The 27,870-nt window shown below is 47.9% G+C and overlaps 7 protein-coding genes across 7 annotated transcripts; 5 read left to right on the forward strand and 2 right to left on the reverse strand.

The window, feature by feature from the left end:
• Positions 1-4,993: 4,993 nt before the first annotated feature.
• HOO65_010401 (chitooligosaccharide synthase NodC) lies at positions 4,994-7,174 on the forward strand (the record flags this gene model as incomplete). The annotated part of the gene is made up of 4 exons (XM_071005543.1): positions 4,994-5,082; positions 5,207-6,025; positions 6,630-6,927; positions 6,992-7,174. The coding sequence occupies 4 exons, from the start codon at positions 4,994-4,996 to the stop codon at positions 7,172-7,174; spliced, it is 1,389 nt and encodes a 462-aa protein (XP_070862223.1).
• A 6,310-nt stretch (positions 7,175-13,484) lies between these two features.
• HOO65_010402 (UPF0658 Golgi apparatus membrane protein C23H3.04) lies at positions 13,485-14,835 on the forward strand (the record flags this gene model as incomplete). Its single annotated transcript, XM_071005856.1, has 3 exons — positions 13,485-13,684; positions 13,759-14,287; positions 14,344-14,835. 3 exons carry the CDS (start codon positions 13,485-13,487, stop codon positions 14,833-14,835), a joined length of 1,221 nt encoding a protein of 406 aa, XP_070862224.1.
• Positions 14,836-15,721: 886 nt separating this feature from the next.
• Positions 15,722-17,073, reverse strand: HOO65_010403 (Protein RMD5 -like protein B; the record flags this gene model as incomplete). The annotated part of the gene is made up of 3 exons (XM_071005854.1): positions 15,722-16,642; positions 16,731-16,861; positions 16,947-17,073. The coding sequence occupies 3 exons, from the start codon at positions 17,071-17,073 to the stop codon at positions 15,722-15,724; spliced, it is 1,179 nt and encodes a 392-aa protein (XP_070862225.1).
• Positions 17,074-17,958: 885 nt separating this feature from the next.
• On the forward strand, positions 17,959-20,532 carry HOO65_010404 (Protein STB6; the record flags this gene model as incomplete). Its single annotated transcript, XM_071005455.1, has 2 exons — positions 17,959-18,032; positions 18,117-20,532. 2 exons carry the CDS (start codon positions 17,959-17,961, stop codon positions 20,530-20,532), a joined length of 2,490 nt encoding a protein of 829 aa, XP_070862226.1.
• Positions 20,533-20,967: 435 nt separating this feature from the next.
• HOO65_010405 (Mitochondrial import inner membrane translocase subunit tim-10) lies at positions 20,968-21,311 on the reverse strand (the record flags this gene model as incomplete). The annotated part of the gene is made up of 2 exons (XM_071006229.1): positions 20,968-21,151; positions 21,214-21,311. The coding sequence occupies 2 exons, from the start codon at positions 21,309-21,311 to the stop codon at positions 20,968-20,970; spliced, it is 282 nt and encodes a 93-aa protein (XP_070862227.1).
• Positions 21,312-22,149: 838 nt separating this feature from the next.
• HOO65_010406 (Heat shock protein STI1) lies at positions 22,150-24,042 on the forward strand (the record flags this gene model as incomplete). Its single annotated transcript, XM_071005628.1, has 2 exons — positions 22,150-22,220; positions 22,374-24,042. 2 exons carry the CDS (start codon positions 22,150-22,152, stop codon positions 24,040-24,042), a joined length of 1,740 nt encoding a protein of 579 aa, XP_070862228.1.
• A 1,375-nt stretch (positions 24,043-25,417) lies between these two features.
• Positions 25,418-26,733, forward strand: HOO65_010407 (mutator-like element transposase; the record flags this gene model as incomplete). The annotated part of the gene is made up of 2 exons (XM_071005871.1): positions 25,418-26,652; positions 26,703-26,733. 2 exons carry the CDS (start codon positions 25,418-25,420, stop codon positions 26,731-26,733), a joined length of 1,266 nt encoding a protein of 421 aa, XP_070862229.1.
• Positions 26,734-27,870: the final 1,137 nt, after the last annotated feature.

Below are 27,870 nucleotides of genomic sequence, written 5' to 3' on the forward strand. Positions count from 1 at the left end.
GTATTTCCTTTGCCCCCTCCCCCTTGCTGCTCTACCAGCCCCGGGCCACCGATGAAAGAAGTGGCCCGATGAGGTTCTGAGAAAGCCTGCACAAGTTGCACCGCGTGAATCGAGGCTGCCATCGGAGGCGAGGGACTCTCCGTTACATGTAGTGCTGGGGAAGGGGAAGGGGAAGGGGAAGGGGCAATATCGAGCTCCTGACTCCTGGCTAGGCCTCCCTGGGCGGAGAGAAGCATTAGAGCAACCGCAGGTCTCTCAGAAACAACCCCCAGCTTTTTCATTGCTGAAATGCAGAGGTGTCAAGGTGCTTCAATTACATTTTTGTCGTGAGCGAGTCTCGTAGGCCCACCAAGTCACAGGGCAGGTCAGAAGTCCCTCATAACAACGCATGTAAACTTGTGTATTTTTATGCCTTGGATGAATCAAACCCTGCCTACCCCCCCCCCCTTGCTTGTCCAAGTTTTCCATCCGTTTTTCTTCTTTCTTTTCTTTTTCTTCGGGGGTGTGTATAGGAGGGCGTGAGACAAAGGTCCCATTGTCCGTTTGTCGGACACGTAAATCACAAATATATAGATGGATGGAGGGTTCAACAATTACAATGGCAACTCGACAGGGGTTCTATATTTATTGTGTGATTTGCAGGAGGATGTGGTAACATGCAGAGTGGTTCACATAAAATTTTGCACTCTCCCATGACATGGTGGACTTTCTTATGTCAAGATGGGAGCAGAAAAAATAACACGATACTTGTGGCGAGAATACTGTAACATTATACGGCGTCAAAGCGCCTGTTGGTGTTCACCGTCTCTATGGCCTTTCAGGGGCTGGCTGGCTCTTTGCTTGATGGGCTGACTGCCGCAGAGGTTGACGATATAAACGGGCAGGCAGATGGCGAACAGCAAGAACTCCTTGCATAGGTGAGGAGGCAACGATCGAACACAGTCGCCAGGTAGATAGATTTGTGGAGCAAATACGTGGGTATACATACATACAATTAGAAATTCTTGTTACGCTGCTGTTGGCATGTGGCTTGTCCTTCCTCCCAGAGTATACATGGCACATGTTTATGCGTTCATGTGCGAGGAATGGCTTCTAAAATAGAGAGTTGTTTAGACGATCGAGAGACAGAAAAGACAAGAAGGAAAGAAAGAAAGAAAGAAAGGAGGGGAGATGATGGGACGACACGCCTGATTCAGCCATTGCAGCTCATTGTAGTACAAGCTGAAAAAAGGGATGGTATGCTTTGTGAAGTGCTAGGCTAACGGCCATGACGCTGTGGCTTTTTATTTTCCTTTTTATTTTTATTTTTTTTCTTTCCCCTTCGGAATGGTGTGCCCGGCGTGTCTAGCCTTACTGTATATGCTTACATATCGATTTGGCCCTTTGCTAGCGGCGGCCAGCAACTGCCAGCTGTAGAAAATTGCCGATACACGGAGGGGAAAGGGGTGCTTGAGTGGGGGCGCACACGACACGCAGAACGCACACACGCGTATTGCGCAAGACTCATTGGCTGCTGTCTTTACGGATAGCGTTTTTGGTCGAGGACCCCCGGAGCAGCTTGGATGGGCCCGGCCTGGGCTGCATGTACTGTACGGGCTACTGACAACTTGCGATGCGGTGAGGCTGGCCAGGAGTTTTGAGACTGCAAAGGAGGCCGCAGCTTTTCTGGAGTCTCTGCTGGAATATATGTATAGATACATATACAATATAGAGAAAACGACGAGTAGCAAAAGCCAATATGCAAGAGGACGATAACGACAAAGGTGGAGATGATATTGCATATCTGCTAGCCGCCCGCCTTGTATCAAGGCCAGATAGTACCGCTGTACGATGTGGTTCGAGCATAGAGGAATATGAAGATGCCTTTCGCTTGCAAGGACTACGGACACTATAGGCCTGTAGGTGTTCACCCACAGGTTTACCACCAGGCCTCTTTCTCCTTTTTAGCAGAGTAAGATCGGGAACAAGCAAGGGAAAAGAACGAAAAAAAGACCAGCTTTTCTTTCCTCCGCTTTGGGTCTGCTCTGCTAGCCCCAAGGGCCGACCACCCCGCCCTCGCCAATATAACAAGAAAAGCCTGGACGCAAAATTATTGATAGCCGGTAGGCCATTGCTTCTGGGGATCAGATCAACATTGGGGCCCATGTCATCTAGTCTTATTCTGCTGCACCCTTGCTGTTCTTTTTTATTTTATTTTATTTTTCCTGTCCCTGTGCGTTTTTTTTTTTTTTTCTTTTTTTTTTTCTTTTTTTTTTTTTTTCGACTGGGCTTCTGGGAGCGCAGAGTTTTCGATGCCTCTTCTTTCAATCTTCCTTTTTGCTTTGTATGGAGATCGCAGGCATGTCAAACGCCAAAGCGGCGCTGGACCCCCTGTGCTCCCCCCTCCTAGTATGTTTGAGGACCCTTACCGGCCTGCCTGCCTGTCTGCCTGCCGGTCTTTCTTGCTCTGGTTGGCTTTTCGCTTCTTTTCTTTCCTAAGGCGCTCATGGCAGCCCCTCGTGGCTCTTGACGATACGTGGCAAATGGTTTCGTTGGCTCTCGTACAGCCGAGCTTCTCTTTTCTTGCAGTGGATGTCGGCCTGTCTCGCTGGTCTACCGAAGCGAGCGCGCGCGATCGCCCTCGAGTCACGGGTTTATCCAGACCTGGCGGATTACCAAGGAGGGGAAGACAAGTTGACCCGGACAACCCACGATTTTCTCCCACATTTCCTCTATGGCCAATATGGGATTCATGGCAATCTTGAATCGACGCTACATCGGCCAGCAAAGAAGCTGCTTGCTACCATGGCTGCTATGCACAATATCCACCAACTCACAAAGCCATATCTGCCACGGCGACGAAGAGTGCAGCAGGCGAGAGGAGCGCGATTTCGCATATCCATAGGGAAGGCCGGACGAAACGGTAGGGCGGATGCCATCTCTTGACTTGGCCCTCGTAGACATCCATATCGCAAAGGAGCGTCTCCTGCATGCTATGCCTTGCCGACGTCTCAACTCTCTTGAAGTCAGTGTTTTTAGTGCTCAGAATAGAAGCGATACACCAGGACGACAGAAAGACTGGCTATCCTTGCCAGAGGACAACTATAGACAACGGGTAGAGATTGAGATCAGTAAGAATAGAAGAGCCGGATTTGGAGGGCGATGGAGGCTATGAAATGACCTCAACCAACCTTCCCATAGTCTTGCATGAACAAACATATGCACCTGTAGGCTTGATTTACCAAGCGGGTTTTTGTGGTACGTCTCAAGTCGGATTATCAACCAGACTCTTTGATGCTCAGGCTCTCTATTTTGTTTTTCACAGAGGAAAAACTAGAGGGTGGAGATGCAAGCAGAGAAACGGTCTGCTGTTGGGGGGGGGGGGGTGAATTTAGCGATGTATATTGCGGCAACATGCACATTACATCGCACACAGAGCGAGGGACTCTAGAAACAGATACAGAAATTGGACAAGAGACAATCATAGCAGACAAGGCAAGAATAAGACTGTATAAAGAGGTCTACTTTTTTTTATCCTATTTATTTTTTCTCTTTTTGCCTGTCGTAGATATAGAGGACTCAAGCTATATATCCTTGCGCCGTTCCCCATCAAGCTCACAGCTATCTTTCTTTGTTTGTTCTTATTTACGCTCCTGTTCTTTTCCCACTCTGTCTTCTCTCATTCACTTCTTTTTCGTGTTCCACATTGCCTTGCTCTTATTATATTTGTTCTTTCTCTTGTCCATCTGTGGCGGCGTTGCTCCCGTCTTAATCGCTTGTTTCTCGATATCTTCTTGCCCTTGGCTCAGGTTTTTGGTCTTTTTTCTTTTTTTTTTTCTTTTTTCTTTTCGTTTACCGGCTGCTTTTTCTCTATATTCCCATTGTTTCTTTTAGTACATACTGTGTTACTGTCTTGGATATTCGTCCCATCTTTTTCCTTCTTCTCTTCATCTCAGTTTCTGCTCACCCACTCGTGGATCCCGCCGTCCAGGACTAGATGGGGACATCTCCTTGAAACGCCTTTCTCTTTTTACCGACCTGGTGCCATTCGTTATCTTTTCACTCGTTTCTCTAGTCGATTTGTAGCTTGAGCTGCCGTGGCGGGAATCAATCTTCTGACAGCGCTTCACGCTTGTTGCTATCATATATTGCTTTTGTGGTAGAATAAAAAGAAGGCAGCAGGAGCGACAAACGACGCTTGAATTTGTTCAGTGAGATCTGACTGCTCAGGCGCCCCCTCACTCCCCTCTGCTGTCCTGTCGTCCCGTGTTTGATTGGAATTTGGATACATTGGCGGGAAAGAGTCTGAAAAAGAACAGCTGGACAGGACCCAAGGCACTGGCTATCTTCTTGCCCCCTCAGGCCAACAATTTCTTTCCAGAGAAAGAAAGATCTAGACTGGAAAGAGCAAACGAACTTGTCTCTTGCCTTCCTTCTGGCTAATCTCGTTGTCACCAAGTTCTGGGCCTTCTAACTCGCTAAAAAAAAAGCCCCCCCCCCCCCCCCCTCTTTAGTGTCCAAAACCTCACTCCACACTCCCTTCTGTCGCAAGTCAAGGATACCCTTTTTTCTAGCCTTGGGTTGACTGTCATCGCCCAGCACTTACATTGCGCTCATTGCCTATTCTTTCCCTTTTGTGTTGAGGGCTAGCCGAAAGTCTGGCTGCGACTACCAATTTGTATGGGGTCATGCCTTGTCTAGGTGTGTGACTTGGCTAAACTCAACAACACACGCATTTCCTTTTCTTGCCTTGGGCCTTCACAATGTACGTGCTCCCCCCTCCCTCCTCTTTTATATCATCCTTATCTTTGCTGTCTTCCTGTTTTCTCGGCTTCATATTTGTTGCCAATCCCCTCATCCCTATATACAATGGCTTATCTTGACCCCACTAAGTCATCGTACTAACATGCGCGAGAAAGACTTAGCTCGAAGCCGACTACGATCTCAATTGAGATCCATAGCAATACTGCATCCCGCTGATTCCAGACTGCCGCAGCTCACACTGCTTTTGAAAATGCGCTACGCCGGATTGCTTAACTCCTTGGTTGAGCTTGAATTCTACAATTCTACTCGGTTTTGGGTATACTTCTTCTGGGCTCTCTGGTGAGTCGCCTTCCCAACAGCTGCGCCATGGCTTGTCATCCCAGCATGAAATGCAGACAAACTAACACTAGTCGTTGCGTCGCAGGCTTCACCGTTATGTGCGCCTTATTGTGCACTGTATCAGCCATTGGTGCTACAAATCTTACCCTTTGCCTGAAAAGCCCAAGTTGACGTCCCAGGATGTCACCATCATAGTACCAACCATCCATACTAATTTCAAAGAGCTACTCCCTTCGCTGCAATCCATCCTCAACACTAATCCGGCAACACTTATGCTGGTAACAACCACACCCAAACAAGCCGACCTCATCAAGATCGCCAAGTCATTCAACCACCCTGATGTGCAAGTGCTGGCAACGCCGATTGCCAACAAGCGCCTGCAGGTATGCGAGGCTCTTCCGAAAGTCAAGACTGATATCATTGTTATGGCCGATGATGACGTTACCTGGCCCTACGAAACCCTCAGCTGGCTTCTCGCCCCATTCGATCACGACGAAAGAATAGGCGGTGTTGGGACCTGCCAAAGAGTCCGCCGTCTGGAGAGGGGCACATGGAGCGAAAGGTGCTGGAACTGGCTGGGCGCTGCCTACATCGAGCGTCGCAACTTCGAAATCTCCGCCACCCACAACATCGATGGAGGAACCTCCTGCATGTCTGGGCGCACTGGGGCCTATCGCAAAGAAATCCTCTCTAGCACAGACTTTCTCGAAGCTTTCAAGACTGAACGCTGGGGAAAATATACTCTCAACGCCGACGACGATAACTTTGTCACCCGCTGGCTCGTTAGCAACAGATGGAAAACGTGGATTCAGTATGAAGATGCTTGTCAAATTGAAACCACGCTCGAAAACAATCACAAGTTCTTGTTTCAGTGCTCTAGATGGGCTCGCAGCAACTGGCGCAGCAACTGGACTAGCTTGACCCAGGAACGTCATGTCATCACGTAAGTTAGCGTCCCTTTTGTGTTACCCTGTGGACTTTTTTTTCCTTTTTTTTTTTTTTTTTTTTTTTTTTTTTTTGCTCGCCTGTATCTATTTTCTGCGTTCATTGATTTTTCTCTTCCTCTTGGACATGCGCTCACCTGGATTGCTGTTATCTTTCCCGGCCGGCGTTTCTAGCTTGGTTGTGCAATTTGTTGGGCCTTCTCTTTCTTCAACCCATGCACACGCACTCCCTCATGATCCGACCAAGCTTATGACTAAGAAGCCCCTCTTAATATGGCCGGTGCGCGAGTGCGGACACACTGACTGCAGTGCAACAAATGTGCCAAAGATCAACGAGCAGTCTCGGCTATTCAGAAACAACAAGCAACAAAGATGAAGCAAAGGATGAGCAACGCACAGAGATTGCGCCCAATCCTTTGCGTACTCACTTCACTAGCTCATTCGCTGAAGGTGGCGTGGTTACATCTCACAAAGACTCGGTCTTTGTTTTGATATGGACATAAAACGTTTTAGCCAGTGAAGAAAAAAGAAGGAAAAAAAAAAGGAGCACACGATTATATTGGAAGAGCAAGTTAACGCTAACACTGACAACTTTTCATATAGCCAGCAACCGTGGTGCACCTATGCTCTCCACATTGCTACGTTCACATCCTTGGCTTTTGTAGTTGACCCATTGCTCATCTGGAGCTGCTGGCGTGCTACCCAGGATTGGGAGGACCGTCAAGACCGCCTGCTTGCAACATGGGCTTTGGTAATCTTCATGTTTGGCTTTACCAAAGTCGTCAAGCTTATTGGTTTGTTTCGCCGTGATTACAGCTCTATCGTATTTTTACCTCTCTCCATCGCCTTTGGCTATTTCCACGGACTCATCAAGCTATATGCTTTATTCACATTGAAAATGGTACGTTGACGGTCATCTTTTTGAACACCTGCCGCCCAGTTTCTCGACTAACTCAATGCCAAAGACTTCGTGGGGAAGCCGTACCGATGGTGACCAAAACGACGACGCCCGTCTGACGGCGAACCCGAGAAGAGCACCTTTACTACTCACCCCCGGCGGCACAACCCTTGCCCGCTGGCGTTCTGATTCGGAAAAACCCAAAGACTTATGTGAACGGAGCTCATCTGTTGCGTTGTTTGCATCATGACATTTATACTCAGCGTCGTTATAACTCTTACTTCCTCCCGTCACTTCGCCTTATTCACCAATGGTTCAATGAAACCAAACTCGTCTATGGCGACAAGAACGAACGACATACACGGCCCAGTCATAATCTCTTCTTCTACTCACTGCCCGTTCCCACCCCCTAATTCGACAGCTTTTACACCTCCGGTCTTTCATAGCGACGATTTCTGGGGGATGTCGCCATTATTTCTTAAAACTCGCTCGGCATTCCGATTTCGTTCTCAACTATATCCACACAAAACATAATTACGGGTTACAGGGGTCCGAACACCCAACATAAACGTACACGGATTATACTTTTTTATTTCTTTTATTTTTTGCTTGGCCAGCGGTGGCTTCGTGCTTTTAGACATTATGGGTCGGAATTTTGGTGTATTTTTCTGGTTTGCTTTTTTGTCGACACTAGCTGTTCGGGATCCGGTATTCTTTCTCGTCTTTTAGTTTCCATACTTGTTCTTCTTCCCTTTCTTGGCTATTCCCCCCCCCCCCCCCTCCTTCTACCGGTTACCTGCTGCCCTGTCTTTCCTGTTATCTTTATTATTGCATTTGGGGTTTCTTTTTGTTTCTGGGAATTTCGGGATATAAAAATGTATTTACTACTACAAGGAAACGAGCATACATCGGACGGAATCTGGATCTTCCTCATAGCCGTAAAAGGCATGAGGCTTTGCATTTGCCTCATCATTTAGAAATCGAATAGCATCTTGCCCAATGTGGTATGTCTTTAAAACTGATAGTACATTGTGATATTGCAGGTACTGTTCCTAACACGATACGAGACTTTGGCTTACGCCTAGGCCTGCCTATATTATTGCAAACACGACCTCAAGCTCCGCCTGGAATAGTACATGGCATGACATTCCCACAATACACGACAAGTCATTGGTAGTAGCGTGATTTTCTGTCTCGAAACTCCAGTTTAGCCATCAGCTGGGATAAGCCATGCTCAAAAGGGCACACGGCTCCATTCTCATCAATATCAACTGACCAAGGCCTATGCTCCTTTTATATGGCCGACCGTGATCTGAGCAATATCCAGCTTCAGAGGGGGCAGGAGCACATGCTAAGCAGCTGAGCATGGATATTCCTTGAAAATATCGATGTCGTGATAGGTTGGCCTGATCTGTAGCCGAGGGAGGCCAAATAGAACGAACGGAACAACATGACGGGAAAGATCAACGGGGTGTATTGTGGACTAAGAGCACCAGTTGCGTGATGGCCCTGATATAACTCTCACCAACACAATCATCATGGCTAAGACTACGTGTGCGCTTGTACTGTATGGTCTGGGGGAAAGAAGAAAAATAAAACAGAGAAATGGGGGGGAGTAAAGAGGAAAAAGAGAAAAAAAAGAGCATCGTGGATGGCTAATGTTACATTGGAAGAAAAAGGCAGGATAGACAGAGAGAGACATGCTTTGGAGTAGAGCTGCAATGAAAGTGGAGCCGCACAGCAAATACGCCGTGCAATACGCAAGAGGGGCTCCGTGGTTCCAATCCAACAAAGAGAAACTGCACCTTTTGCTCCGTCTTAATGACCCTTTGCTCTGCCGCTTGCCTGCTAGCGTAGTCCATGTGCATATTCACGCTTTTATTCTCATCTCGGAGACAGAACACGGGATCGAAAGAACGGGCAGCGTAGTATATAATCCTTGCCATGTAGTACTCGTCCTAGAGCTTTTAAGAGAAGAGGGAAGAGGGAGTAACATAACAAAGGAGGGGCTCGGTCCGTCCTGCTGCGGCTATGTATGTAAGCTTTCTTTGCATTAGGGGTGTACGCATATAGACATGCAAGACAGAGATTCTAGACTCTGAATTCCTTTTTTTTCGCCCTTCTATTTACCACCACGCCCATTCCATTCTACAGCATCAATCCCACGCAGGCGTTCTGGCTCTTGTCTCGAAGGATTCTTGGACTTTTTCCTATAGGCGCAGTCCGTCCTGCGAGGATGTGAGGAAGGACGGAGTGGGGTTGAGAGTTGTGGTGAGCGCGGGGCGATCTGTTCGGGGTGGATCCCAGCGAGCGGTCCTGGTGCTTGTTTATCTGCGCTGGTTTTCTCCTCTGAAGATCGTTTCGTTTAGGGGACAAAAGACAAGAAAAATCGTGCTTTCTTAGGGGCAAGTGATTATTATCGCAATAGAAATAAAGACTGTGTCTGGACTTGCTCTTCTAGCTTATAAATCTTACTCGTGAAGCTTTCTCAGTGTTGATACCCCAAATGCTTCCCCTGTAGAGACATCTTGGCTTAGAAAGACATCAAAGACAACTGTGAATATTGCTTGGATTCACAGGCACTGGTCTATACTATAAGGCCCATGTACAAAGAGCAGTACTTGGATTCCAATTTAAGTTGCTATCCATCAGAATGTCTGCACCCTGGGCCGGCCTCGTCGCTGAGCTTGATTGTGGTCATGTTACACAAAAACAAGTGTCAGTAGGGTGTGGGACCAAGAGTTGGAGTTAATTAGCAGGCCCTTAGGGTTACCGACTATGGTGTTGCACAAAAGAAATCTATCAAGGTCATGAGTAAACTGAGCTCATGTGGATGATATTAAACATAAATAGAGCGGGGTACATGCTGTCATTCAGTGAGGAGTCGAATCCAAATTGGACGTACCCTTATCGTATGTGCAGCGGGATACATATACAAGCGTTCGGTACAATCCCCCAACAGACTTCAATCGGTCTCTACCGGGGAAAACTTTGAATCTACATGTAACACTGAACCCAGATGCTTCCCGCCCGATAAATCTACACTGCTAGGCGATTCCCAGATAGAGCAGGTAAAGGCTATTTGGACAACTCCATTCGTGTACCTTGAGCACAGCAGCCAGGCCTCCGAGCATGCTCTGGAAGGTATAGCCAGTAGCATATGATTCCAACTGTCAATCTATCAATCAATCAAACCTATGTATCTGAGGGATCGCCAGAACCTAATGCGATATGGGTGGAGGGGTTGGGGGGAGGGGAGGGGGGGGGATAGGTGTCACTGTTTCAGTTTGCTAAAACAGATACGCAATACACCAAGTAGACACTAGACAGATGCTTGTCAACTAGATCGTATGGTAACCATGTGTGAACTAGAAACAAAGAGTTTGGTTAAAAGAGAAAGTGTAAGGGGAGCAAGATTGAAAGAATGGCCAGATGTAGTCTGCAGGATGCAATGATTCTTTGTGAGTTTGGGCCTTGAGACTACTGCTAGTTAACGTTATAAGGCCGAGATGGGACGCGGGGACTGTAGATACGGGTGATGAAAGAAAGAATAAGTATCAAGTATCACATATTGTTTGCCTTTGCAAGTATTGCAAGTACCGGATAAGATGTTGGTATTGCATTGACATTGATGCAGTGGATAGGCAGAGGAACCCTTTAAGAGTGATATCCAAGGTTTGTTGACCTGTGATAGTCATATTCTTCCCGTTCAGTCATGCCAAGACAAAACACTTGTGTCACTTTCGTGTTTGGAAAGGAGAAACGGATAGCGGGAAAGGGGTCATTACTGAGTTATGCAAGCGCGAAAGAGTTTGCAGGAAAGCTTTGCATATAGGTACATACACGATCTGCAAGTGAGAATATAGTGGTGGGATTGTGCTAGGGAAACAATTCCAATGTGATTGTCAAATGTACTTTTGCACACTGCATGGCTCATCTAAAAGTGGGGCTCGACTAGTCCAGGCCCTTGTACACAATATCCTGGGTTAGGGTTAGAACACCGCGGTTTTGCCGAACAGACCACTAGGTTAGAGTGGAGAAAGTGGGGGCCAGATTCGTCAGCACTAGTGGTCCAATACTACCACTATTTACAGCGTTTCTATGGCGATGATAGGCAATAGAAGATAACTAAGCCGAGTTCAAGGACAGAGTGGCAAAATGTTGGGAAGCCAAGGAGACGTAGATTCTGTGCTGGGCGAGTTCTTTGTGAGTTTGGACTGTCTTGTCTGACTGGCTCAGGGGCAAGAGGTTCAAAATGGACGCCAGTGTAAATATCAAGCAGATTAAAAAACAACTAAGCACTAAAAGGAGAGGTGCGTGCTCCTGTGCAATCGAAAGCAACAACAAACCCGACAACGACGTTAATTTCGATAGCAACGGGGGCTTTGATTTGGCAACTGAACGAGAGATCAAACAAAGAATGAGAATTGGGAATGCAGGCGGAGCAGGCTGGCACCGCCTACTGGCCTCTGCACGGCCATTATAGACAGGACTGAGCAGCTGGAATGTCTGTGTGCTTTTTTGAGTATATGGCACATCACAAGACCTCACACTCACAGGCTTGCATTGTCAATCAAGTATCGCATTTTTTTTTTACTTGGTCTACAGAATCAGTGTAGGCAAAGACGTGGAATGTTGGGTCACGTCATGTTTGCGACGGTCGGCGAAGAAAAGAGAAAAAAATCTGCCTAGGCGCTAATCGGGGATAGGCAAGAAACAAATAGCGGGAGACAAGTAGGGTTTAGCCATTTCGCAGAGGAAAATATTGCAGAGCAAAATCCAAGACAGAGACACATCAAGGAGACGAAAATAGCCCGAAAGACGGGAATTCCAGCAGGATATTAACTTCTAATAGAAAGTTTGTCTGGAATAAGGTATCGAGTAGCCACTGAGGCACAGGGTAGGAGGGAGGAGAGGGCTAAGCTGTTGATCGTCGGATATCAAACACCGGGTTTTCAAGTAGCAGTGCCGAGCTGGGAAGAAGAGTATGCGACACGGACGGCAGGAGGGGGGGAGGGGAGGAGGAAAGGAGTTCATGGCTTACTTCTTTTTTAGGGCGGTCAACTGTTTCGCTAGTACGCTATCCGTCACAGATCAACGCTTCAGATGGTGTTTCAGCGGGGCCAGAAGAAGGGAGGAGAGAGGGAGGCCAAGGCCAAGACCAGCACAAAGAAAGCATGCGGCCACTATAGGAAGTGCGATGATTGGATGCAGTAGTGAATGTGTGTTAGAATGCGAAGTTGGGGGGAGGGGGTTCTTTTTTGGTATACTACTCGTAAAATCAGACTAGGACTGTGTAAGAACTAGGAGATGAAGTTTAAATCGAGTTAAAGGTTAAAGGTCAAGCCAAGCCAGGGCTGATTCTTTGTCTTCAGTAAGCACAGCATGAACGGGGGGCTTTTGCGTTGGCTTGAAGGCGCAATAAATATGCGGTCTCTAAAAGGTGACCCATTCCCACCTGGCCATTCCTCCCTTTTGGCCCTTTTCTATTACTGTGATCCTTAAAGCTAAAAAAAAAAAAAGGTGCAATTGCAAGTACAAGTGCAGCGCAGTGCAGTGCAATTGCAGTTTTAGTGATCGCTTGTTTTTTTCTTTTTCCCTGGCCTGGAAGAAGCGAGCACTTGCCATTTGGCCCCTGTTGGCGACCGCGTGCCTTCTATTTTTTCAAACTTTTTTTCCCTTCTTTTTATTGTTCTTTTTTTTAATTGGATGCTGGCTTCCATCAACTTTGTTGCAACGACTACTTTCGCCCGTATTCCCTTCCTGGCGCTCCTTCTACTTTATCCGCCTGTGTCCTGCTCCATCTCTTTCGCTGTCTTCTCGCGGTCTCCTTGATTTAGATTTTGGCTCTGGTGTTCTGATGATACTTGCTTCGACAGCACGTAAAGCACGAGCATAACAATTACCGGCCAACCTTTTATTTTCCCCCTGTTTGTTTTTATTAGCCAACTTCCTCACTCCACCATCTTTGCTCTTATTAAGACATCCTTTGCGGCTATAGCCTGCACCTTCCTGTACGCCCTCCTTGCTTCGCCAATTCGACTCGTATTTCCCCGAACCACACAAACCCTCGCCCGGCACACGTTGCATTGCCTTATCTATCTACTGAAACGACTCGACCAACTCTGTTGACTACTCGTCGACTTTCTCCCTGGCTCAAGAACAAGCTCTTGACTCTAACACACCAAATTTTATCCTCCCTCATTGTTAGTCCGCGTCAAGCGCAATACCTCTCGAATCTTCGCGACTGTGTCGACGTTTTGCTTCTCTCGTTTTTGCCACCTTCTCGATAATCACGAGGGGCTTGCCATTTTGCCAAAAGACACCCATCACTCATCACAACTATTATCACGCGCTCAGCGACTCCGTGTGGAGTCGACCCTGCCCTCGTCGTGGAGACACGACTCAACACCCACCGAGACCAACTCGGTGGTGACGACTTCAACCAGTACGGCCATTCTCAGAACCAACCAGACAGTCCCGCCCAAAGCACTCTGAGCAACAAGTTCCCTCCAGTTTCCAAGGGCGACAAAAGCCCCTTCCCAGATAAGCACGATACAATGGCTGCACCCTATCACGATCGCGATTACGACATGCAAGCCTTCAACGACGTCCCAGCCCACCATGGCGAGGTTACAAGCAAAGGAATACCCTCGTCACGGTCAAATGGCATGACCACTCACTTTGCTGCCACTTGGTGGCCGCGCTTCTTTTTCGGTGTTGTCTCTGTGCAAGCCGTAGTATGCCTTGTAATTGAATCGTAAGTGCAGTACAGTACGACAAGAACACAATACACGTTTGGATTTAATTTGACTAATCTTCATCCTTTTGCAGATACGTTTTCTACAAGTTCCAAGATAGCATCGGCGATGAGCCTGATTCCAACGCTGCCGCCGTTGTTCAACGAAAAACAATCCCAACCTTCCTTGCCCTCTTCATTTTCGGATTCCTTTACGAGATGGTCCTTGTCTGGGACGCACTGCGCTTGAAGAACACCATTCAGGTCATTGGTCTTTGCTTTGCCAACATGGCCATGATGGTGTACACTGCCATCCAAGTCGACCAAATTCATGATGCTCTGCGTGTCATCTCAGGTGTCCTTGACAGCACTCAGAAGGGCATTTATGGAAACGACTCTCAAGCGCCTGACTCTATGTTTCCTAATGTCCTCAAAGACGAACTGCCAGCGTCCCACTATTGGGCCGATATTTCGGGCTACTTGATCGCCATGCCGTGCTTTTGCGCTGTGACGACATTGTGCATGATCTTTGCCGCGTGGAAACTTTATCAGGAGTTTGCATGGGACATCCTGAAGTATATTGGCGCCGACTACCGCATGAAGAAGCGCTTCCTTCACTACCAGGTAAGCATAGTGTTGTTGGACAAAACTTGTGTCAGCGCTAACAAATTTGCATACAGGTTTATATCGCCCTTCTTAAGTTCGATTTCTTCTTCTTTCTTGGCTTCATGATCCAGTTCCTCGTCGTCGTTACCAACCACGGCGATCCTGAATTTGGTCTTACCATTGCCATCATCCCCGTCACAGTCGCTATTCTTCTTGGTGCTAGCTTTGCCTCTCGTCGCGAGATCAAGTCACTGATGATTATCACAATGATGCTTTACTTTGTAGCCCTGGCCTACTTCGTCTTCAAGCTTGTGCGAATCTATCAACCCACCTACCGCAAGGACTACTACCCCGTCAAGAAGTCGCTGACTGCATTTGCCGTCATTACCATTGCCTTGCTGCTTGTCACCATTGCCAACGGCTACATGTGCATGCGCAGCTTTGGCAAGGGCTTGAAGGCGCATCTGCAGTCTGCCAAGGCCGATGCGGAAAAGGTCGAAAACAACAACTCTATTCACATGGTTGACATCAAGCCCATGCCCGTGTCGCGCATGACTATTGACTAAATCGACATTGGATTGTCAAGGATAACCAAAAAAAACAACTCTAGATTCATCACATTTTTCTGTTTATGCTCATTTCATGTCTCCCCCCAAATGATTTGCACCCGTCCATTACCGGCTTCTTCTCTTGTTCTTGAGCTCGTATAGTGTCATTCCTGATTTTTTCTGTTTACCAGTGATCTTTTCTTTTCTTCTATTTTGCCATTTTTCTTTTCGTTCGGCTCACTTTTTGCTTTGACGGATGTTGTTGGTCATCCATGTTTTTATACCCAAATCTATTCACTTCTTTTCTTTCTTTCTATATTGTTACTTGCTATGAGGCGATGCCCATCCGTTGGTTGCTTCTCATTTTGTCATGTTCTGTGCTTGATGCCGTTTCGCTTTGTGATTCTTTATGAAATTTACTCATTTTTTTGTGACATTCATTTGTTTGACCTGAGCAAGATTAGTAACAAGGGCCTTGTTTGAGCAAAAAAAAAAAAAGCTCGTACTGCTTCTTGAAGTGCACGTTGTCTGACGCGTAACTATAGATGACTGGGTAGTAAAACCGATGTAAATCGCTGTGCTAGTATTAAGTAGCGTTATCTAGATTGAACATAGCAGAGTGGGAACTGATCTGTGATCATCCGTCCCTCCCCCGTAGGGTTGGTCTGATAGAGGAAAATAAGAAATACGCGGAGAACGCCAACGAGTAAAACGGGACAAGACCAAAGCATATCTGGTGGTCATAGCAAGAGTACTGCACCTTTGCGCACCCGGACAGGCCAGGAGGAGTATATATGTGCATACATACGTACATGGGCAAAGACAAATGCGTCGGAAATCAAAGCAGATCGGAGCGCGCATAGGCGGCTCCCATAGAAACAAAAGAATACAAAGAAACGAGCGCCTAGAAACGAATCTCATGCGTAGCGTCCGCACTGACTTCCATAGGACAATAGGGGCATTTGAGCCTTGAGATTCGGGCTTTTATCCGTACAAAAGCATCTTTGCATATTACATGGCCGCATGGAAGTAGGATAGGCGGGTTCTTTGCCGTGGTCTGTTCCTTCAAGACAGGACAAACAAAGATTGGATGGAAGATCATGGAGTGCGGAAGAGGGGTTTCAAAGGCCAATTCATTTGTCGTTGACCACTCGGTCTTTTGAGATTGGATCTTGGAGAACTTAAGCACCTGAGGCAGGGACATAGAGCCAGCAGTGGCGGCCATATACAACGGGGATTCGGCAGAGAGGCCGAGGATGGAACAGAACATGCGAGTGAATGCGATCGAAACGTCATCAAACGCTGTCTTCATGTCGAACAAGTGGTGGTAAGGGGACTCTTCAATGTTACTCGAGAAAGCTAGTGCTGCGCCCAATTGCTCGATTGAAGCCGCGTTACGGTCTTTGAAGCGCGGGAATATGCGACTGCTGTATTTGAGGGCGCCAATGAGGCCGTTGTTATCATCGTCGGGTAGCCCATTAACAGATGGGCCTTTGCATAGCCATATGTATTGCAGTCGGACAAGGTCAAACTCCAAGGTGCTTTGTCGTTGCTCAAGGTTTGTGTGGTTTATCCTGGCCCATTCCATGGCTGGCTCTAAGTTATACTTTTTCATTTCCGTCAGGATATGATACATTTTTTGGAAGTCAGACTGAAGCTGATCAGGATTCATTGTAGCAATAAAACCGCTGGCCTCTTGAAGAAATGTTGAGGCTGCTGGGAACTGGCCTTCTCGCAGAAGGTGCATAGCTATTGCTCTGTTCACAAGTTCAGGTCGGTGGGGGAGAGGGGGGAAATCGACTGGTAATGGCCGGGCAGGGAATGCCTATAGAGCGATTGGGGGTGTGTGTTAGCTGGAGAGATTTAGAGGTTGAAGGGGAGTTTGGAGATAGAGATAGGATACAATGACCGACTTTATCAATAGCCTTGCCCATGTTCTTTTGCGCTTTGGAGACATCTTTGAGCGAGGAGGTCATGCCGTCGAATGAATTTTTGAGAGGGTTCTGGAGTTTGGTCAGAGCGAGGGCACCGCCGTCCTGAGCCGCTGGTGGGCGAAGGGTTGGTCTTGATTAGCATTGCGACATAGAGGGACGAGAGAGGGCGATAGTTACATGTTGCTATCTGCTCACGAGTTTCCTTGAGCAAGGCTAATAATTTATCGGCATCTCTAACAGTGGCCCTAAGTGGTGCCCTTCTCATCTTCTTGGTCTCGGCCAACAAAAGAGTTGTTGGCTGAGGAGGACTGTGGGATGACATAATGGGTGAAGGCGAAGAAATTGCGTGGGTAAAGCTCGACTTATGCGCCAGGGGATAAGAAATACGAAAATAATAAGGCTGTTAGAATGGAATAGGGCTGATTTCTGTGGCTCTGCAGCTGCACAGCGGTGTCTTAGAAGCGATAATTGGCGATGAATGGGTGGTATACGGTGGTGAGAAGGGGAAGTTTGAGAAGAAGGTCTAAGGGAACGAAGATGTTCGAGATGTATGGGGTGTTAAGCCTGCAATTATTCGCACTATGAGATAGTGTCTGCTGTTGGTAGCTACAGTGCGTACTTGGTTATAGCACAAAGTCGTACTGTATTCAGATGGGATAGCGGACATTATCGACCCACGTGATCTATCTCAGCATGCTTTCGGCTCATCGTATCCTAAGTGAAGACAATCGGCACGTTAGCTTTTACAGCATGATATCACCATCGCCGAAATAACACATGCCACTAAGGCGCTTTCGTCATTTCTAGCTCCAACAGCTCGATCACAGGAAGAAGAAAAAAAAAAAGAAGATAGTGCCACCAATTTGCTTCTGTTACAGAGCTGAGAGCTCCTATTAAAGCTTAGATCACCCTTGTTCTGCCTTTCTACTCCACTAATAAGCTACTAAAGCATATACTGCAGTTGTGCCTGTCCCACAGCCAAGCGACAATAATGTTTATGCTCCCTGGTCTGTCGCTTGGACGATCTGACGATTATTTACCTGCGCGATCATTTCATCCTGCAAGCGATGAGAACCTTCACAGCCACCATCCCCATCTTCACCTTTCACACAAACGGCACGAATTGCGGGCATCACACACATTACATACACAGCCACACGAATCTTTGACCTCCCCGCCTTCGCCATCAATAGAAGAAGTAAGGGACATGGCTCAAAGGGTAACAGAGGCAGCTTCAGTACCACAGAAACGTCTAGTAATCCCCGATCCTGTCGCTCTTAGGTGCGCTTCACCTTGTCTCTGGGCCTATTGTCGCCTTTGTAATTAGCTACATTTCACCATCTAACACAGACATCGCATATCTAGATATCTCGGAGAAGATCCCCTTGTTCATATCGTTGAATCGCGCACTACTCTCGAAGGCTACGAACTATATCTTGTTGAGCAATGGGCCTGCTCGCGAAAATCCGCATCCACTGTGATAGCCTCATACACTGGCGATGCTAAAAGCACGATAGTCGTGGGTGTCATCAGTGTGCCCGAAGACCAGACCTCCTGGTCGCTTCGCCTCAAAATGTTTTTCCGAGAAGTCCAGCAGCATCATGCGCGACCGCGAGATACCCCATTAGGTGACCTCATAACCACGAATCTCAGTAGCTTCCCCTCGGCCCTCACTACTATCCTCGTGCCCAATGGCGACATTAAATCCTACCGGAAAATGTTTATTGTCAATGAAAACCTCAAACGCTTGGGCTGTTCCGGGAGAGCTGGCTTGACCCTTGATGAACCGGCGCCAGCGGCCCAAGCAAAGTTCTGCTCCATGTACCGCGTCCATGAGCAAATAAACTTTTTAGAGGCGGCGATAGAGCTCGTGCGACTATGTCAAATGGCCCTCATAGTCTTCGGCCAACTAAACACTATATTTAGCGACGGACTGCTCTGCGACATCACCGAGGCTGCCATCAGCAACTGGTGGACCGACATAGGAGTCGAGTACTACAACATGGAACCATCCGATGGTATCCTCGGGCCTATGACAGTCTCGGCATTGCTAGGGCTGCTCATGGGAGCACGTAATCGCTTGAATTCATATGGTGCTGCTGTATCGAAAGATGCTTTTGAAATTGAGAGCACAATGCGCGGCGTATCACACTTCCAGAAATATCAGAAGATGGAAAGGACCGGCGTCCTAGATCGCGAGACTCTGTTGAAGCTGCAGAGCGCTACTGCCAAGGCCGCTGCTAACGAAGGTTGGGCTGTCCAACGCGCAGTCAAGTCTACCGTTGCCGAAATTGGCGGCAAACGCGGTGAACTAGTAATGGGTATAGTCAGCGGCCGCGACAAGGGAGGTATAAGTGAGGTTGAGACACTCGACATTGAAAAGTTCATTGGGTATGCATATGGGGAGTTGCCTAAGTGGCTGTGGCAGGGAAAAACCCGCCGCTCAACCGCTGAGAGTAGCCATGAAAAGCATACTGAAATTGGCAGCGCCCTGATGGCAGCAAAAGAGCAGCAAGAAATTCTGAGCATGGCCACCCAGCGAGCTTCATCCATTCCAGTTAGTGAGTATGCCGACAGCAATAACGGGAAAGAAGATCTCTATGGAGTCCCCCCGCAAAGCACAATGCCAGGCACATTCCTTACTTCGACCATATCTCAGGACAGCCCTATTGATAAGGGCGAAAAGAAGACCCGATTTAAGTCTGTCACGGAGCGTATGAGTGATGCTCGGTCAGGGCTGGGGAGGATCAAGGATGCTGTTGGAGGATCAAGAAGGGTGGCCAAGTCAGGAAGAGACGACTGCAGCGATGTACCGTCTAGTCCTATGGCCTATTATGCCCCCGGAACTAATGGCCCCTTTAAAACCTCGGCTTGGAACAAGACGCCGGAGTATTATACCGCTCATGCACATCGAGAAAAAGACCTGGAGCGGATGGCAAGCCACATGCCTATTCATATTGGCGCCGAAGCTACTCCGGATAAGGCGTTAAGCACCGGATATTCAGAAAGTGTACCGGGAGATAGCGGTGATACTAAGGACTCTAAAGACCCACCGTTTATCGCAGCGTCGCTAACAGGCATAAATGACGCCCGAGACCACTGGCTCACTGAAGATGAGCCAGTAAATCTATGCATGCAGCGTTTACAACGCCGCAATAGTTTTCACAGCACCCAGGAGCGACCGGCATACAACGACGCACGATGGTCTCGCCGTGCGTCTTTCTCTGATGCTGCGGATGCAGTTCTTCGGTGGGAAGAGATTGTGCCAATGTTTGATGTTTTCCATACATCAGCGCAAGCATTTTCGCTCTTCGAGCTGGCGAGAGTGTTTTGCAGCGATGCGCAGAAAATTAAATATGACCTAGAGCCCTGGGCCCAGCGGCAGTTTGCCGCCCTAGGGAACGTAGAAGAACGCTTTATCCGTGAGAACCAGGAAATTCTAGCTCTTCACAATCGTGTTTCCGATGGCTATGACAACATGGCACTATCGTCTGGCGAGATCATGGCTAAGCAACGTACCGCATTCACCGAAGAGATCAAAGAGATAGAAACATTGTTTGCACGTTTGGATTATGAAATCCAGGGCTTGACAGGTAAGGTAGCTGACGTGGAGGAGGGCGTCGAAGTTTTTGAGCGTCAAGTAAGTCGTCTGGAAGAGAAAGCAGAGGAACTACGAATACAGTTAGAAACCGAGAGCTGGATTCATTGGCTGGTGCGAACGGTCACAGGTATAGGGACCGGACCAAACATTCTTCAGGCCGTTGACCGGAAGACGAAATAATGCAACCAATTACATGGTTGGCTATGCCACGCCGTTTCGCAGTGCCTTTATTCACCCATGACGCAAATCCACGACTTTTCTTTTATCCACTACCCGTATTTTTTGCTTCAAAGCTTAACATGCACATGATCATTCGTGGCATGCATATATGAAAATTTAGTCTAATGTTACAAAGAGTTTCCGTTCCAGACCTAAAGCACCCAGCTTTCTCTAAAGTACAAGCCGCAGGCGCCATGAGGCGCCTTGAATGTCGTGTAGCAAAAGCGAAAAGAAAAGAAAACCATGCGTCCATAGGGTTGTCGGAGCTGCATTTTGCGCATGGCCTTTTACAGACCGGCTGAGCAGAGAACCATGCATGGACTGTCTATCGTTCATTATTTTTGCGAGCACGTCTGTGCATGGGGACGTCGTAAGGGGATTGATTCCAGTCCTAAATTACATGCCAGGAAGTCCTCGGGCAGAAGCCTCCTGCTGCTTCTGTTGCATGGCCTCAGATGATTTCATGTAGGTCTCGAAGAACTTGGAGACGCAGCGGTCTAGGCAGGTCGATTCGGACTTGGCCAGAGTGTCTTCGCGGAATTCCTGGTCCAGGCACTTCATTTGGCAGGTGCGAGTAACTCTAGAAAAAGGGACTGTCAGCAGTGTTCTAGTGACAAAGTGTAGGCGATTGTACCAACTTACCTCTCTAGGATGTTGATGTGCAGGCGAAACTCTGACTCAACCATGGCAATCTTTTCAGCCGAAGAGGGCTGGCGCTGGCCGAAACCGAACATGTTCATTTTCTGACTGAATGATTTGAGGCAAAAAGGAGGGATAGACGAGGAATATAAGGGCCTGGTTAAAGGCTTTAGGTATAGGTGAGTGGTTGTGAGGCTGAGGTTGCGCAAGGCTCTAAATTAAAGTAGGTATGAAGCTGTTCAGCAATGATGTCGTTAGTGGGAAACTTTTTTTTACCATGCAAATGAACACGTGACTTTATGTATTTTCTGGGGTTTGTCATAAGTAAGCACTGGTAGTACCTAAGTAGAAGGTGCGACTCACCTCGCTTAGGTGAACCATGAAACGGAATCCGATACTCAATATCTCACGCGGTGAAGTATGGCCAGCACAATAAAGTAAACTACAACTTGTGATATGCGACATAAATCAAGTAGAACAAATGGCCGGCTCGGGCACCTGTTGTCCCGGCAGAAAAGTGGAACTGTCCCGGAGCGCCTTCTGTTGCCGGGGGGGGGGGGGAGGGGAGGAGGGGAACGCACAGACCATGTGTCCAAAATGCTGCTACCCCTGTCTATTGACCAATTGGAGGGGCAGAATGCATAGAAGCACCTAGAATTCACGATGGTAAAAAGCCAGAGCATTTTCAGCAGCCCAAGCCCAATATAATAAATAATCTACAAAACTTCACAAATATAAATTGACAGCCTCGGTATTTCCTCTCTATTTCTGCTAGTTTCTCCCCGTTTCTCTATCATCCCTACTAATCTAATTTTTCTCCAAGTCATTTATTTTGCCAACTTTCAAGATACCAGTTTTTCCTTTTTTTTTCTGCCGCATATCGACTCAGTCATACCATCAAGAACCTGCCTTCATTGTTGAATTTTCATAGCCATCAAAATGTCCTCTGTTGACGAGCTCAAGACTCTGGGCAACAAGGCTATTGCCGCCAAAGACTTTGACGAAGCTATGTAAGTAGTCGCACACCAAAGCCTTCCACGATTCTCCTCGTGAGTCAGCTTTTGGCCTGATGGTTGGAGGGGCAGCGATGCATGTAGTCCCTTGTTTCACATCGTCAGTCTACGTTTATCCCCCACATATTAACTTATCCAATCATGAAATAGTGCCAAGTTTACCGAAGCTATTGCTATTGATTCCTCGAACCACATTCTATACAGTAACAGATCTGCCGCTTACGCTTCAAAGAAGGACTGGACAAACGCTCTGAACGACGCCACCAAGACCACTGAGTTGAAGCCTGACTGGGCGAAAGGTTGGGGTCGCAAGGGTGCTGCTCTTCACGGAAAGGGTGATCTAGTTGGTGCCAACGATGCGTACGAGGCTGGACTGAAGGTTGACCCTAACAATGCTCAGCTGAAGAGTGGCTTGGAGTCTGTCACTAAGGCCATGCAGTCCGAGGTTGGCGGGAGTCCAGTTCCTGGCCTTGGCCAAATGTTTAGCGATCCCAACCTCATTGCCAAACTCGCTGCGAATCCCAAGACTAGCTCCTACCTTTCCGACCCCAGCTTCATGGCCAAGATCCAGCAATTGCAGAGAAACCCCGAGGGCTCTCCCGATTTGTTCAGTGACCCTCGCATGATTCAGGTTCTAGGTGTTGCCATGGGTGTCGAAATGGATGTGCGCGACTCTCCTCCGGAGGGTGCTGATATTGTTGAAATGCCCATGTCTGATGCCCCGCCTGTTTCTAAGCCCACCCCTGCCCCTAAGAAGGCTCCTGAGCCTGCCCCCGAGCCTGAGCCGGAAGAGCTTGACGAGGAGCAGCTTGAGAAGAAGAAGGCTAAGGAGGCAGCTGACAAGGAAAAGATGACCGGAACTCAACACTACAAGAATCGTAATTTTGATGCTGCCATTGTCCACTACAACAAGGCATGGGAGCTATACAAAGACATCACTTACCTAAACAACCTTGGAGCCGCTAACTTTGAGAAGGGTGACTACAAAGCTTGTGTCGAAGCCTGCAGCAAAGCCGTTGAGGAGGGTCGCCAGATGTTTGCAGACTTCAAGATGATTGCCAAGAGTTACGCACGCATCGGTCTTGCTTACGAGAAGATGGGCTCGATGCAGGAAGCTATTGACAACTACAAGAAATCTCTCATGGAGCACCGGACACCTGACACGGTCAACAAGCTGCGTGCTGCCGAAAAGAAGATCGTGGAGGATGCTCGCCTGGCTTACATTGACCCTGCCAAGGCCGAGGAGGCCCGCCTGGAGGGCAACGCTAAATTCAAGGATGCTGATTGGCCTGGTGCAGTTGCTGCCTATACTGAGATGGTGAAGCGTGCCCCCGAAGATCCCCGCGGCTACAGCAACCGTGCGGCCGCATTTTCCAAGCTTCTCGAGCTGCCCAGTGCCATTGACGACTGCAACACAGCCATCAAGAAGGACCCCAAGTTCATTCGTGCTTACATTCGCAAGGCCCAGGCCTTCTTCACCATGCGCGAGTACTCCAAGTCGGTTGATGCCTGCGAGCAGGCCATGGAAGTTGATACTGAGCACCACGGCGGCGCCAACACGCGTGAGATTGAGACCCAGATGCAGAAAGCCTACTCCGCCATGTACTCTGCCCGTGATGGCGAGACCGAGGCCCAGACCCGCGAGCGCATCATGCGTGACCCTGATATCATGTCCATCATGCAGGACCCTGTAATGAACGCTATTCTCCAGCAGGCCCAGGGCGACCCTGCAGCTCTTCAGGAGCACATGCGCAACCCCAGCGTGCGCACCAAGATTCAGAAGCTAATGGCCGCTGGTGTTATCCGGGTTGGCCGATAAATATGAGATAGAGGAGGCGTTTTAGCATGGAAAACAGGGTTTCTAGGGATGACTACGGACTTTGCAAGAACTTTGTTTTTGGAAAGAGCAAGGCTTGTTTTTACGAAACATCTCAATCATGAGTCAACGATATCAAGTATCTTAGGTAATGAAATAAAACAAGAATTATAAACAGCCTATGCCATTAGGAAAATGTTGCGAGCGATACATCTTGTAGTGACAACATGATTAAAATAGGTTCAAGATCCTAGAGGCGCCACGATTCTAATGGCCGGCCAGCTGTAAATCATCTTGGGTCACCATAGAAGGCTCTGGCGGGACAGCCTTTTGCTTTGCCTCAGCAGTGATGCTTCGAGGGGGCCTGCCCTTGATGGCCACTGTGCCTTGCTTCGGATTTCCTTTCATTCCCTGCTGCTCCTGGCTCTATTTTTCCCTCTCCTCATTTATCCCATCTCGCCTAGTGCAAAAGCCTAAGCACAAGGAACCGGCCGGTGAGGTAAGAGTTACACAGGGCTGGGCACGAGTCCTGAAACAGCAGGAGATCGGCAAAAATAGGAAGCTTTGGACTCGGCTTCCTTCTTTATTTGAGTTGGTTTAGTGATTCTCTCTTTCTTCTCGTTTTCTTTCTTTCCATACCTCGTTCTCCCCTTGCCTCGCTTCCATCCTGCCCCATCCCTTCCGCCTCGCCGTTATTCTATCCCTTATTATTGAAGTTAGCCTGACGTTAGGGAGTAGGTTCACGGATTTATGTTGCTATACCTTCTGCTTTCCCTTCTATCACGTGGGTTAACGAGGCTCCAGGAAAAAGGCCAGAGGAATCCCTGATGATGCAACTGATCAGGTTGACCGCGGGGGAGGCGCCGATCAATTGACATTGCGAGCGTCAAGATTTGCTCTCGGCAATCCTACGCATGTATATCCTTGTTGCCTAGAACAAACAACAAACGACATGTCGTTAACTCCCAGGTCGCAGCAGCATGTGGTCAGCTTGCGATAGATGACGGGCTCTGCGAATCGGGCAAGTTTTGTTGATATGCCCCAATGCAACTGCTGTTCCAGCTACTCCACCCTGATGGCCTAACTTATATTGTGTCTTACTTTCCTTTTTTGCTCTTTTAATTGCGCGTTTTGCACATAAGCGACTGGAAATGTCTAAGCCCTTACGTAAGCGGGCGATAGCAGAAGGCGCCGCCTACATGCGCGCCCCCAATTCTTTTATGCGCCCCCTCCCTTGTTGTTTTTTGCTTACCTAAGCAATTTTTTGGCTTACCTAAGTATGATTTTGACCCCTCAACAGCGATGCAAATTCAGAAGATACATGAAACCAAATACACCACATACACCACATCAAATACACCAGATAAACCAGATAGAGATGGAGACAGACGCTTTATCACACGCTTTAAATGCTGTAAATGCAAACAACACAGCAGATGAAGTAGCAGACAATGCAGAGGCACTACAAGTCAGTCAATTTCCAGACGATATCCTTCCCCCTGAAGGGATTTACGAGTCTCGCGAAGCTCTCTTTGCTGCTGCGAATGCCTGGGCGAAACCTCGAGGCTATGCATTCACAACTGGAAAGTCTAAAAAGACTAAAAATGGCCGGACAAAAGTTGTTGTTGCTTGCGATCGATCTAGAAAGCCGCCAAACCCTTTAGCCATACGAAAACGCCGAACTTCAAGTCGAGTAACTAGCTGCAAGTTTTCAGTATTAGCCAAAGAATCTCCAGATGACGGTGGCTGGACTCTAACTTACCGGCCAGGCAGCGAATTTGCCCAGCATAATCATCCGCCAAGCGACGACCCATCTGCACATCCCATACATCGCACTCTCAAAACAGAGGACATATCTACAGTTTCGGGCCTAGTAACGGCTGGAGTTGCCCCTCGAAGCATCAGGACGTATCTATATAATACCTCAGATACTCTTGCAACTGCAAAAGACATTGGCAATCAAATTGCAGCTGCGAGACGAGAATTACGCCAAGGGCAGAGCAGCGTACAAGCCCTCATCGACCAGCTCAAGATAGAAGGCTTTAGGTGCGAAGTTCGGGTTGACTCGGAAAACCATTTAACAGCTCTTTTCTTTGCGCATCCTAGCTCTATAGCATATCTACTAGAGAACCCAGATGTCTTGTTACTTGATTGTACATATAAGACAAATCGGTATTCTATGCCGCTCCTGGATATGATCGGAGTCGATTCCTTCCAGAAATCGTTTTGCATCGCCTTCGCATTCCTTTCAGGAGAGACGGAGGATGACTATCTATGGGCATTACAACACCTGAAGTCTCTATACCAACAAGAACTTCCTTCTGTTGTTCTCACAGATCGATGTCAAGCAGTTATGAATGCTGTTCCAATTCATTTCCCTTCTGCTGCTGCCTTGCTTTGCCTTTGGCATGCCAATAAGGCAGTTCTCCAACACTGCCAACCAGCTTTTGGCCTTAAGCGCAATGAGTCACCCGACAGTCCGGAGACCAAGGCATGGGAGGAGTTTTATGGATGGTGGCACTCCATAATCGCATCGCCAGACGAAGAGACGTACAAGACCCGTGTTGAAGACTTTCGGCGTCAGTACACCTCACAACACCTTCAAGAAGTTGGGTATGTCTTGACATACTGGCTCAACCCACACAAGGAACGACTTGTAAAAGCATGGGTGGACAAGTATTTCCATTTTGGTAATACCGCTACCTCAAGGGTTGAAGGAATTCACTGGCTGATCAAATCACACTTGGGAACTTCAAGATTTGATCTTTTCGATGCTTGGCAAGCCATTAAAAACGCAATCTTGGGTCAGATGAGAGAGCTTCACAAAATGCAAACCTCCCAGAAATTACGTGTGCCTCTAGATATCCCTGTGGCACCATTTGAATCTGTCCGTGGCTGGGTCTCGCATCAGGCTTTACGCAAAGTCCAAGAGCAGCGGCAACTTCTTGGAAAGCCTCTGAAAGCTTGTACCCAATCATTCACATCTTCTCTTGGTCTACCCTGTGTCCACACTCTTCAGCTACTTCAGGAGACAAACCGGAATCTTTCCCTTAAATATTTTCATCCTCATTGGCATCTAAACCGAAATCAACTTTATCAGCAGCCTATTTTAGAGCCATGGAGGTGTCCGACTTTCAGAACACCCACTCAGCCAGCCTCAAGTACGAGGCGTGAGCCGTCTGGATTTGAGAATGTTGAGCCTAGGACAAGGAAAGCCCCTAAATGTAGCAAGTGTTATCAGGTTGGCCATACAATGGCTTCGAGGACATGCCCGCTTAGATATTCAGATCTATTGAATCAATAAATTTCACTGTATTGTTTGCCTCCATCTGCTGTATCTGTAGTCTGCTTGCTGGTCATAGCAAAATCATACTTAGGTAAGCCAAAAAATTGCTTAGGTAAGCAAAAAACAACAAGGGAGGGGGCGCATAAAAGAATTGGGGGCGCGCATGTAGGCGGCGCCATAGCAGAAGGGAGGAACAGTCTTAAAGAACAAGTTCCAGCTGGCTCTGTATACATACAAGGTAAAGACAACAGCCTGACGTTATTAGGTGTATAATATCCATTCTGTCTTCGTGGTCAAAGTTACCAATGATTAATTCAAAAGCCCGTCAAATACGCCTCCCCCCCTTCCCCACGCTCAGTGGCTGGGCGTAGCAGAAAGACAGATGTCAGCGTCTCCTCAATCCCACCCACCACCATTATTACATTTATCTATGTCTCATTAACCCGAGATCAAACGCCAGTTCGTATCAAATTATTGCAACCACTTCGACCACATCAAAGAATTTGTGTCGCTATATTTCCTTCCCAAAAAGGAAACCCCAAGTC

This window comes from Ceratocystis lukuohia, assembly GCF_044167205.1.
Source record: "Ceratocystis lukuohia strain C4212 chromosome Unknown Supercontig1_pilon, whole genome shotgun sequence".
NCBI classification, from domain to species: Eukaryota; Fungi; Ascomycota; class Sordariomycetes; order Microascales; family Ceratocystidaceae; genus Ceratocystis; species Ceratocystis lukuohia.